The 12,547-nt window shown below is 45.6% G+C and overlaps 2 protein-coding genes across 3 annotated transcripts in view; one reads left to right on the forward strand and one right to left on the reverse strand.

The window, feature by feature from the left end:
* The first annotated feature begins 389 nt into the window (after window positions 1–389).
* The window catches only part of BICRAL (BICRA like chromatin remodeling complex associated protein), a 94,907-nt gene continuing 82,749 nt past the window's right edge, over window positions 390–12,547 (forward strand). Inside the window, exon 1 of one of the 2 annotated variants that reach the window (XM_019483232.2) lies at window positions 390–684. The gene's annotated coding sequence lies outside the window, so the exon portion shown is untranslated. Of the gene's footprint in view, window positions 685–9,239; window positions 9,288–12,547 lie in introns of those variants that run through there. The other variant, XM_019483231.2, reaches the window with a different exon arrangement.
* TBCC (tubulin folding cofactor C) lies at window positions 4,739–9,178 on the reverse strand. Its single transcript, XM_006266037.4, has one exon. It carries the CDS (start codon window positions 9,091–9,093, stop codon window positions 8,068–8,070), a length of 1,026 nt encoding a protein of 341 aa, XP_006266099.1. The 5' UTR covers window positions 9,094–9,178; the 3' UTR covers window positions 4,739–8,067.

Below are 12,547 nucleotides of genomic sequence, written 5' to 3' on the forward strand. Positions count from 1 at the left end.
AGTTTAAAACCTTTAAATAAAAAACCCAACCTATTGAATTCATGAACCTTTATCAAAATCTTGGTTATTATAGCTGTCAGAACCCATTAATTAGATGCCTATAGCAGAGAGGAGAATTGGTATAGCACAGAGGAAAATTCCATTGGTTTGATACATATGGCACAGTTTTGCTGTCAATCATTCTGATGGCAGTAACTAGGTCACAGTGGAAAATTCCGCTATGCCTGAACCCAATAACCAAAAGCTACAGTAGTGGAAAATTACAGCTTAGAAAAAGTTCCTGCCATCCTCATGCAAATACGTACACCACAATTGGCCGGTTCCAAATTATTCATATTGGCGACTAGCGATTGGCTTGCTAGCCATATAAAAGTTAAGAGCAGTTTCCGCCTAGGTTGGAGTGCTCCGTACAAACCTCGGAGACCTCTGAGCACGCTGTGGAGAACTCCGAGCACGTGAGAGAGTGAGAACTCCGTATACATCTCAGAGACCTCAGAGAACACCTCAGAGAGGCAACTTGGAGGACTGATCAACCACCAAGAACTCCCCGTCATCGACCCAAGTTTAGACATAAACCGACGACTGCCGGCCCGTACACCTCTGCAGACCGACCTAACGAATCCTGTACCTGTTTGCAACTGTAATCTAAGTTAGTTTTCGTCCTGCACTGTAATCATCATCAGTGTAAGTAAAGCAATCTTTGTTCAACCAATATGCTTCGGTGCCTAATTCCTCTCCATCTGTCAAAAAGTACCCACCTGCCGTTCCAGGCTACTGGCCATAGCCTCGGCCTGCCACTCGACCACCACAATAGCCTCTGTCCTTTTTTGTGTCACAAAAGAACTGGGAAGGGAAACATCTAACTTTCTGAGGTCAAGCTTTATAAATAGGGTATGGTATGACATATTTGATGATAATGGTTTGAATCTGAAGGAGCTGAGATTTGCAGGACAGCCTTTCAGTCCAGGAGACACTAATATCATATGTCTCCCATTAGGACCATCCACTGAGCCCACTCGGGCGATCACAACTGCTGATTTTAATACAGGCTGATTTAAACAAACCATAATGAAAATAATAGGTATTTTCTAATAGACAGTACACCATCCACTGTTTTCCAACATGTAACAATCATAAGAATCTTAGGCCAACTCTCCACATTACAAGATTTGAGCAATTAACTGGTTAATTGTGCAATTACCCAGAGACCAGCTACATGTACAAAGTAGCTATAACACCATAAAAAGCACCAGCCACCTATAAAGTTAGACCTTGAAAATGTGTATTAACTTTATAGCTGGTTGCTATTGGGCTTTAATGTGCATGTACAGCTGGGAGTCTTGTCAGCTGATGGGGCTCCCAATCACAGGGGTGCACCATACCCAGAGTAAAAACCCCAAGGCTTAGGGAGTGATCCTCTGGTGAGACACCTCCAGGTTAGGAAGCTCACCACAGTGGTGATCTGCCAGTATCACAGGTGTGTGTGGTGCCCCCATAGCTGGAAGCCCACCAACTGGTACATGGCAGGAGGTATGATTGTGTGAATTGCGCATTAGATCCCATCGTGCCTTTAGCTTCACGTGTAGAGGGAATCTTATATTAAGCTATGTAACTGCTTAAATAAATGCAGTGTTATACTGTACTCCTAGCTAGCAAAATAAATAAATAAATAATAAAGTATTAGTGATAAAGCCCTATGCAATTGCTAATTGGTAGACTTTAATGGTAGTATCCTCCATTGAAAATGTACCATTCTATAGATTTAAAATTGATTAAGTTTGAGGTGTCAAACATCTGGCCCCATGGGCCGGATGAGTGGGGTGGGGCTGGCGCATAGGCCAGATGAATGGTGCATGGCTGACCCTGCAGGCCAGATCTGGCCTATGGATGCCCCCTGCCCCCACAACATGCCAAATCCAGCCCATGTGGTACTCACTCTGGCCAATCTGGTATTGTGCTTCATGTGGTTCCCACTCTGGGAACCATGCTGCATGTGGCACCTGACTTGGAGTGGCTGGGGGTGGGAGGGAACTGTGTGCAGCATGGGTCTCAGACCAGCCTACACAGGTCATATTTGTTGTATATCCCAAACCAGCAGGAGTGAATGCCACCTTCAGCCCAGTCCTGGACTGGCCAGAGTAGGCACCATGTATCCCAGGCCATGCATGAAGCTGGTCTAGCACATGCCACGTGCAGTGTGTGGGTAAACTCCAGACCTGAGATAGCACAAAGGCCTGAATGCCAGAGCTCTTCAGACTGTATCTTTGACACCCCTAGATTAAGTGAATCAAGGCATTCTACAGGGTGACTTAAAGCATGCCATCCTGCCATGTTTGAATCCTGAAATGTTTCCCAACTAAATTTACCAGCTGTATATATTTTTACATCCATTGCCTTCCAGGTTCTACTTTAATATGATGGGGAAAGCAGGGGAGAAACCTGTGTGAGATGGGAAAAGGTGTTGAGTCTGTGCCTAGCAGGCTCCACAGAAAATCCTGCTAGTGAGAAATTCTTAAAGATTTTATTTTTGTAAAACCTGAGGAAAATCCCACTGAGAATTCTTTTGGGATGTTGCTGTCATCAAAATTTAGGAAATAGCTTAAGGAGGACAGAACCCTTAAGAAAAAATGAAAGTGTTTTTACAGCAAACATAAATCATGGAAACACACAGTTGTTACTGCCCAGTGACTGTGTATATACTTCTTCACAGCTTATCACTCTTACCTTGCATGTAAGAAGAGCTATTTAAGTTTGCAGGTTTCATCCCTGATTGGACTAGATGATCTCTTGAGGTCCCTTTCAGCCCTACTTCTCTAAAATCTATTAATCAGGGTGACATACAGTTTTGTCATTTACTTTTGCCACAGACCTTCAGAGATGTATTAACTGACAGAGAAGCTAGAGCGCCACTTCAGTACAATGCCAGGTGTCTTAAATTCCCATTGACTTAAATGAGAGCTGAGGCAGTCAACATCCCTCATGGCTAGATAGTATGGGTGTAATCCTGGCACTACTATTGATGACCAAATTTTGTTAATGGCAGTAGGATTGAGACGTCACCCTGTGTCATGTTAAGTCTTAAGTGCCATGGTACCCAGAGGTCTAACTGGCCAGTACTGTGCCCTTAGTGGCAACAGCAGCCCATGCTGAAATTGCTGGAACTTTACTGATGTTGCCTTCTTTTCTTGCTGCTGACATGCATATTGAGTAGTTAAAAAACCCTGGGTTTCAGCAGCAAAACAGGTGACATCTTCCTTAACAGCAGTGACTACTAGCCATGCACTCCTTGCTGTAGGGAAGGAGCAGAGCATAAGGGAAGGGGAAGATAAGGGATAATCATGTAAGATGTCTCTCTGGTTCCATTCGAACACTTCCCTGTTCCGTGAGCAGTGTCAACCATTTGTGCCCACCACTGTTACATTACTGTGTGTACCCACTCCGTATGCCTTCTGTACATTTGAGACAGAAGTAGAATAGCTGCAGTACTCTACTCTGGACATGTCTACATAATCATTTAATGCGCCATAATTACAGCACATTAAGTTTAGTACCTGTAATAACAGGTACTAAACTTAATGCGCCATAATTGGTGCTACTGTGTATTAGCAAAAAAGAACGTTTTGGTGACACTTAATGCTCATTGGACTAATCTACTGCACATTAGCACAGTTTTTGCTAGCTGTGCTAATGTGCAATAGAATTAGTCCAATGGGCATTAGCTGTCTCCTGTAGACATGTCCACCAGCTCCATCAAATCCATCTAGAAACAGAAGGGTGAGCAATTAGCTCTGCAATTTTTTAAACTGGTCTCCCTCAGAGAATGTTACACATGCTTGCTCAATTAATTTTCTGTGTAGGATTTAAGGCAAGTTGTCCAAGATAATTCCTCTACTTACAAATTCACTCAAGTAAAAAATGGCTTGAAGCCCCTCTGTTCTCTTCCTCTTAAAAAAGGATTAGGAGTGCAAAGTTTTCTAATACTTTTATTGCGTTGAGGGGGAAGGCTAGAGAATTGATGGAGTTCTTAAGATTGTAGGCAGATGCTACTTTCTTTACAAAATCTGCACCTTATTGAATAAGTAGTTTAACTGAAATCGAGTGGATTGCAATGGACTAAAGATTACAGGATTTGACCCTATATATTAAAATGCTATTAAAAATGCAGTCAGAAGTAAAGGCTCATTTTTTATAATAAAGCATTTCAAATGCATAAATAGCTGTTAGTGTTGACATTTTACTTAAAAATGATTTTACTGTCAACAAAGGAAAAAAGTGTTCAGCAGGATTAAGCAAAATATCTTAAAATAGGTTACTAAACTGTACTTAAAATATTTTATGGAAGTCATTTAAACTGTACTCCTACCAATATTTCATCCTTTAGGCACTTTTGTAAACAGTACTGAAAAATGAATATTTATACCACTGGCATTATACTTCTGTTACAATTCTCTATTTCACATTAAGGGAAAGGAATATGACTCACCTATGCTTTTGTTGCTTACAGTTGGCAATACATAATTCAGGCGGAAAGGGTTATCACTGAAATAACCCTTATCATGCCTACTAATAGTTCTGGGATGCAGGAGGTTACCATACTGCAATGTCATGTAATGAGAGTATTCCCCCTTCCCCTTCACCTTGTAGAGTACATTGCCTTTAGGAGAGAATACTTTTTTCTTGGATTAATGGAGCAATCAGGGGAGTCAGTCCATGCCTTTCAAAAACACAGTAACACAACTTTTTCCCCATATATCTTTAATAAAGATTATCATGATGAATACCATTTAACCCCTTTTATTCAAGTACTTTGGTAACTTAATGTTTCTTTCACATTTTTTTCCTTTGCAGAAAGCTGCAAGTTGCTCCTATGCTGACACAATTAGATAATATCCAATATGTCCAACACAAATTTTTCATCACAGACTTTCAGTGTTTACATACTATATCCTTCAACATTAGTGTAGTATCTTTTGCTCAAAGATACTAAAACTTAGCCTGGTTTAGATATATTCCAAGACAGGGATGTAATTTTTAAACAGACATGTATAGCAGTATACACAGTATAGCTTCTGGGAAGTTTGAGAAACTTAAGATCAGACTTAACACTACTGCTGCTATACTTACTACTATATATTGTTACATGCATATGGGATTCCTTGAACAAAAATGTGTCTTAGATTTACTCCTAGAGAAAATCGTCACTTTGCAGGTGACTAAGGTTCAATTCTCCGTCTCACCCCCAAGGCAAGAATCATTACAGCCACTCTTTGGAAAGGCAGCAGTAATTAGTGTCTGAAATTTCTTTAAAATAAAAAAGAAAACTGGTTAGCAGACAGGGAAAAAAAGGGAGGTGGGGGGGAAGTACTCAGGAGAAAGTAACTGATTTTCAGTATTTTAAGATTTGCATTTTTGTAACATGTTTGAAGGTACTTTGTACTGATATACTGCTCTATCTTGCTGAAGTAATGCAGGAATTTAGTCATAACATTCATTTATTCTCCCTCAATGCCATTTTGTAGCGATTTCTTTAACTATTATAAGACCCAAGACAAACTGTTTGTAATCAACATGGAACTAGAGTGGGAAAGGGAGAGACGGTATCATTGTCAGTGCAAGGATTTGCAAAGTGGGAAAAGAGTAGTACTCTATTTTCTCACATATATTACACTCTAGAATATAATATACACCCTGTTTTTGAAAAGGCAGCAAAAAGATCTTACCTTGGCTAAATGAGTGGTAGCAGCAGTTAGAAAGCCAAGCCTGCTGCCAGCTCTGTGTGCTAGATGGGACCTGCAACCTAGGGTCATGTGCTAGATTGCAGGTTACAGACTGGCTTCAACTCCACTTGCAAGGTCTGGCTGTGGACTGACTCCCCCTCCATGTGCTGAGTCCAGGGCTGCACACTGAGTCCAGCCATGGACTAAGCCCACATGCCAGCAAGATCCAGCATGCAAGCCTATAACCTCCAGCCAGGGGGCATCCCCAGAGGTCTGTAAGTTTGGCAGCAGGCTTCTCCCGACTGGTTTGAGGAAAGACATGTTTGTTTCATGTGAGAAAATACGGTAGTGGTGGGGCAGGAGCCTGTCAATAAGTCTAAACACTTGACCTTTCACCTGATTGCATCTCTTTAATAATGAGTTTGGAAAAGATTTCCCTGGGGATACATTGCATTAACAGTAGAAGCAAGACTTATTTTCTTTGAACTAGTTTTAGGAAACGGACAAAACAGCAGAAAATTTCACCAAATAAATACAAACAGTAGAATAGATGAGGTAAGTACAGTTGTTAAATGTACATTCAGTGTATAAAACCTAGAAAAAACTTAAAAACACATGTTAGTGCAAGTAAACAAAATGTGCAAAAGTTGTATATAAAGACCCAAGTCCTATTCCATGGTTCAACATAAAACCTTTAATTCTAGAAAGAAATAATGGATAAGTGAAATTCTCTGCTGTTCAAAAAGAATCAAATACTTAAAGATGGGTCTCAAAAGGTATTACAGCAATGAAATGGCCAACATGGGAAGTTTCTGTTCAGCCTCACAGAAGGTGTTTTTTCATAGGCAAGGCAATGTTTAACGTTAGTAAAGATAACCATATGGAATGTAAGAGAACAGCGATTAGCCTGCATTCATCTGCAATTTGCACTGGAATGACTTGAACATTTGAAAAATGTCCTTGTACTAATTTTATCCCAGTTGCTAAGCATAATTATCTTTTTCTTCATAATGGAAATTAAAAAAACCAAACAAAAACAAATCAATGAACATAAAAGTTTGTATAAAAAAAAAAAAAAAAGTGTTTGTTGAAAAGATGCATGATGAAAGTACACAGAATTAAAACACTTGGGCAACTCATAGTTTGTTTTTTAAAACTGTCTGGATCCTCTACTTACGCTGCTTTTGCAGAGATCAAGAGTCTGGGTATGGCTGTATGAAAAGTCACTATGTTGCAGGCAGCTGTGTGAATTTACAGTTTATAGTATCCAATGCACTAACTCCCTAAGTGGATGCACTTAATATGCAGTAAGATTTCCACTTGTAGTGCAGAGCAGCCAGCACACTATAAATTCATACCACAGCAGGCTAGGGCAATTTTCCCAGCTAGACAATTAAGAGCCATCTTGGTTCCACCCATCAGCAAAATTCCCAGCTCTCTACATGAGATCTCTCCTAGACAAGTATTTTTTTTTTTTGGCAATTGTCAGTTTAACAGACCCTTGGGCTGTCAAACGCCACCTACTTTAATGGTGTAAATTCACGATCTAAGGGCTTGTCTGTATTCACAGAAGATAACTGTGTACTATTTAACATTAGTAAAAATAATTTTGCTGGGAAAAAAAGAGAGATGATCTAGACAAGGCAGCCCGTACCTTTTACCAGCATTAACAGACCAAGATTATGTTGGGATCCCATATTTACCTTAATCTACTAATACTGGCAAAAGCTACCAGCAACTTTGTCCTCACTTTTATTTTGCATGAGTTAAGGAAAGATAAGAACACATTTTCTCCCTGGTGAAGACCAGGTCACAGGCCATTTTATATGCTGGGGAGCTCAGGCTCCTCCAAATCCCACCCTCCTGAGGATTTGCTTTTCACCTTGTAGGAGGAAGGCAGGTCAGCTTTCCCTTCATTGACTTAATAAGCAGGCAGCATCATACTCGTATTTAGAGGCTCACTGTCATCCAGGTGGAACAGCAGAGTCTCTGGTGCCCGAGGCCCAGAAGCGGAGGAGTTATCACCAGGGCTCTGGCTGTGAGTTCCAGCACAGCACCTTGGTTTCACTAGTACAGCAGCAAATCGATTCTATAAGACTGGACAACTGCACCATGACTGGCACCTGTCCGACATGGATATCTACTCCCACCACATCACCGAGCACTGACATATGGTGGCCACAGGGCAAATCAAGGCTAAAGTTATTTCCAACTCCAGGGTGGAGGTGGTGGGAGGACTGCATGGTCAGGCACCAGGCTCATGGGAGGGGAGACCCACGGCACAGTGTGGCTTGGGGTGAATCAAGGCTAACATTACTTCTGACTCCAGGGTGGGGGGCGATGGCCACGCTCAGTCCCAGCAGGTGACCTGCTCATCCTCGCGGATGATGCTCCAGTTGGGCGAGGGCTGGTCTGGCACCAGCCAGTTGAAGTCGTCCACCAGGTTGCAGTGGCAGCGGTGCAGATCCAGCCCAGAGGCCTCAAAGTCGGCCTCGATGCCAGGGTAGGTCCAGCTGTAGGGCGCCAGCCTGATGCTGGTGCAGCCTTCCAGAACGGTGCGGCTGACCACGGCAGTGTACAGCTGCGTATCGCGGGTGGCATGTGTGCGCAGCTGCTGGCAGGCCAGTGCCAGGGTGCAGCCGTGGCAACCATCCACCATCACCGAGGTAGACACAGGCCCGCACAGCACCGTGCAGTTGCGGCAGCCGCTCACCCGCAGTGTGTTGGGGTTGCCCCGCAGAAGCACGCGGCAGCTGCAAAGCTCGGCTAGCACCACATCCTGCTGTCGCAGCTCGTCTGGGCCCAGCTCCAGCACCTGCCCCTCCGCCCCGCGGAACCCGCACAGAGGCGGCCCAGCCTCGGCCACCTCCTCCCCAGAGCCCTCGGGTGGGTGCGGAGCAGGGGTGTCTGGGGCCGGCGGCGGCGCCTCCTTCTTGCGGGCGCTGAAGGCAAAGCGCTTCTGCGGCTGCAGCTGCTGGCGCCGGCCCCCGAGGGCGGCCTGGAGCCGGGCCAGCGTCTCCTGCGCCTGCCGCAGCTCGTAGGGTGCCAGGAAGCGCACGGCGTCCGTCACCCGCCGCTGCAGCGCCTGTAGCCGCTCCGCCGCCTCCTCCACCACCGCCGCCTCCGGGGGGCCGGGCGCCAGCAGCGCCTCGACGGCGTCGCGCTCGCGGGCGAAGGCGGCGGCGAAGACCTCGCTGCGCTCCTCCGGCACCGCCTGCGCCGCCCGCTCCTGCCGCCGCCGTGCCGTCGCCTCCTGCTGCGCCAGCGCCCGCCGCTGCAGCCGCTCCGGCACTGCCATGGCCCCGCGCGCCGGGGGCGAATCGCTGCCTAACAGATCCAGCTCGCTGTCCGCTTCAGCTCCTGCTGCCGCCGCCATCTTAGCTCCTCGCACCAAGCCGCCTCCCCATTGGCCCGCAGCGCCCGGGGCGACGTTCCCGCTGCTGATTGGCTGGCGGCTTCCCGGGAGGGGCGGCGGAGGCGGGGGCATAGAAGGGAGTGGGGGGGGTCGCGGAGGGAGTGGGCGGGGCCTGGCGCGGTTTTAAAGGGGCCGGAGCCGCGCTGCGGGATGGGGTGAGTCTGGGCGTCAGATGCCGCGGCCTGGCGGGGGCTGGGCTGGCCTGGCTGCTGGCGAAACGGAGCGCGAGGCTGTGGCTGGGAGCTCCCCCCGCCGCGCGCCCGTGTTTGCCTCCGGCCTGGGCCCGCGCGTCAGCGTCCGGGGCGGTGGCGGTTGGCGGCGGCCTCCCCTCCCCCCACCCCACCCCACCCCGGGCCCGCGCGGGTGGCCCCGGGCTGGCTGGGCCCGACTTGTCACTGCTGCTGGCGCGCGAGGCCCAGCCCCGCTGCCCAGCGGCTCCGCTTGGGGGGGGGGGGGGTGCTGTCCCTGGTGCTGCGGGGGGTGCATGTGCCTGAGGGGGTAACAACCGGACACCTGCTGCCGTGTCTGGTCTTCGATATGCAATGATCGTATTGGAAGCACAAATGATTGTATTTGCTGAAAAACTGTCGTACATGGCGGGGGAGGGAGGGCGGAAATGTACGCAGATAAGTCTTATTTACTTGATATTGTTCACTGGAGGGCTCTTGCGAGTGAGAACTGGGTTCTCCAAGTGGAAGTGAGTTTTTATTTGGAGCAAGCTGCAGTAAGGAAGCGCTGACAGCGCATCTGGAAGTCAGTCCCTGAGCTTGGCTTGGGTTTTGCATAGGCTGTATCCCAAATTGAGAGATTGCGCACCACCCATTTAAAATGATACAACCTTAAGTGCTGCAGGCTAATTTTTGTTCTATAACGTAATCATAATACATGCGTTAACATGTACTACTGACTGGCTGTCTGCATACCACTGGTGGTAACCATACCACAGACTGGGAGCTGCTGGCCTAAGGGCCACAGGCAGACAAGGTTCTTTGGGTGAATCTGATCTCTCTTATTAGAGCAACTCAAATAGTTGAAAAAAATTCTTCTTTGCAAGCTTTTGGATACAAATGAAGGTACAGGCCTGATCCAAGGGTGTTTGTACCTGAAAGCTTTTGCAAAGAATTTTTCCAACTGTTTGAGTTGGTCTAAGAAAAGATATCGGATTTACCCAAAGAACCTTGTCTGCCTATCATGCATTTTGAACGCTTTTAGTATCATCTATCATGCATTGTATAAGGGTTGAAATTGTACAAATATGCTAATTATCGTACACCTGGCAATGCCACTGCCATGCGACCCTGGGGCCTGGCACTGCCTGTCCTGTCCTGCGCTAGTGCTCAGGGTCAACAGCTTCCCACAGCTCTGGCAGTCAGGCAGCAGAGGAGTACTGCCCCTGCCAACCCCTTACTTGGCCCATGAGGGGCTGTGTCTGGCCCACGGGTCTGGGATCTAGTAGCCTTGCTCTGATCACTGTTCTAGTGATGAAGGCATGTAAGAAGTGGGTGCAGTCCTGGGTTGAGGAGAGAGTCTTTCTTCTGAGGTTCTTGAGATTAGGAAGTGGTTTTAAGTGAGTTTTGCCACAGCACGAGGCAAAGCCTTGGGGCTGTGCAGCAGAAATATAGTCAGCTGTCCCTGGGAGTGGCTCTGCCAAGAATTGCAGTATGGCCTGTGGGTTTGAAGATGTTTAGCCAAAGAAAACTTATGGGGCTGGAGGAAATTTAGTCTAGGAAAATAAACTTCCTTTCTGTGCATGTTGTCATCATTGCCCTCTTCTTTACACTTGGAAAATGCCTTTTTGTATTATTAAAACCCCGAACAGCCTCAAGCAGTGTGTTTAAATGAAAATAGGATGAGCCAAGAGAAAATTTGCTGGGTTTGTAGTATTTATTTGGGAAAATGCTTTGTTTTTGTTTGCAGCTCATTGCCTGATTTAACAGGATAGTTCACTGCTAGTTGCAGGGGTGGGCATTGAGTCAAACTGGCCTTTTTGCAAGCTATGATTTTCATACTCGCCACCTCTTGATAGATGTGTCAGAAGTAGAATTACAGCTTTGAAAAGTAGGCAGCATCTGAACCTAGCATGAAAAGGCAGTGAAATAAATGCCTTTGCATCTTGCTGTCTTATTTTGCATTACAAGTGAGGGAGTATGCCTGTCACTGGCACTACCAAAGTAAAGGATGGATGTTAGTTTTGTAAGATTAGTGCTTTGCAGCAGATTTGTAGGCACAAAGCAAAAGTAATACCACACAGTAATTGTAAAGGATTCACATTTGCCTTCTTGTAATTGACTGGCGGGATAGCAGAGGTAATAACCTATTCAGATTGAATAGAGATATGTAATGTAGTGTTTAATGCATTGCTGCACTTGGCTCTCTCACCGCTGCAAAGTTAATGTCTCCAGAAATCTGCTTGTTAAGGAACATAAAAAGTTCCTGAATCTCACAAGTAATATCTCATGGTTTGGGGAAGAGACATGCTCTGTCATCAAAACAGGAAAAACGAGAAGTTGTTATGGGAAGGATATGTTTAAAGTATCTAAGCATATCTTTACAGAAGAGCCAAGCCCATTCCTGAAGTAGGGTTACATCAAGCCTGAAATTGGTTGAGTGAACTTACTATCTGAAAGTAAAATTTCCTTTCAAACAGATATTTTCCTTATTTCTGTCATGTGTGTGGTGTCAAAAAATGGGTGGACTGTCCTGTCTTATGCTCAGAATGTCCTGTCTTATGCTCTCACTTATAGATGGTGTAAATAATGATAGCGTTTGTAAATAAATAAGCACTTTCATGATCTTACGTGATAAAATCTCCCAAAAAGCAGACTCAAGTTATTTTTCAGTTTTTGAGGTTATCTTTTTAGAGTGCTGTATTAGAGCAGTGGTTCTTAACCTTTTTTGGACCAGGGTCCATTTGTAAACATCAGTGACTAGTCCTGACCCAGTGCCCCTCACTCCTGACCCACTGCCCCCTGCCCTTGGGCCCCAGCTCCCCAGTGTCTGGGATGGGGGTGGGGGGGTGGGATATGGGGAGCCCCAAGCAGCCCCTTGCAGGCTTGAAGTCTGCCAGCCTGCAAGGGAAAAGCCACGGTTTCCCATGGTTTTTCTCCTTTAAAGGAGAATCCATTTTTAAAGTTTGTTCATGATCCTTTCATATATTCATGTGACCCACTGGTTGAGAAATACTGGTATAGAGGTCAGTTTATGAAGACTTTCACTTTTATAAAATATGTACAAGCACAGGTACTATACCATATGAAATGTTTACTATGAAATAATTCAGTTTCTTGTTTTGAATTATGCTTGCAGAATAAAACCAAGTAAATTTTGTGATGCAGTAGAAAGTTAGTCTGTTCATTAAATTTGGTAGTCTCACCTGGGTTTTCTGTTCCTGGCTCCCTGTGATGAGACCCAAGGA

Source organism: Alligator mississippiensis, chromosome 1 (genome assembly GCF_030867095.1).
Source record: "Alligator mississippiensis isolate rAllMis1 chromosome 1, rAllMis1, whole genome shotgun sequence".
NCBI lineage: Eukaryota > Metazoa > Chordata > Crocodylia > Alligatoridae > Alligator > Alligator mississippiensis.

What these genes read in the sequence shown, in the direction of transcription:
- TBCC (XM_006266037.4), bottom strand. Translation starts at nt 9,093, where the DNA reads ATGGCGGCGGCAGCAGGAGCTGAAGCGGACAGCGAGCTGGATCTGTTA.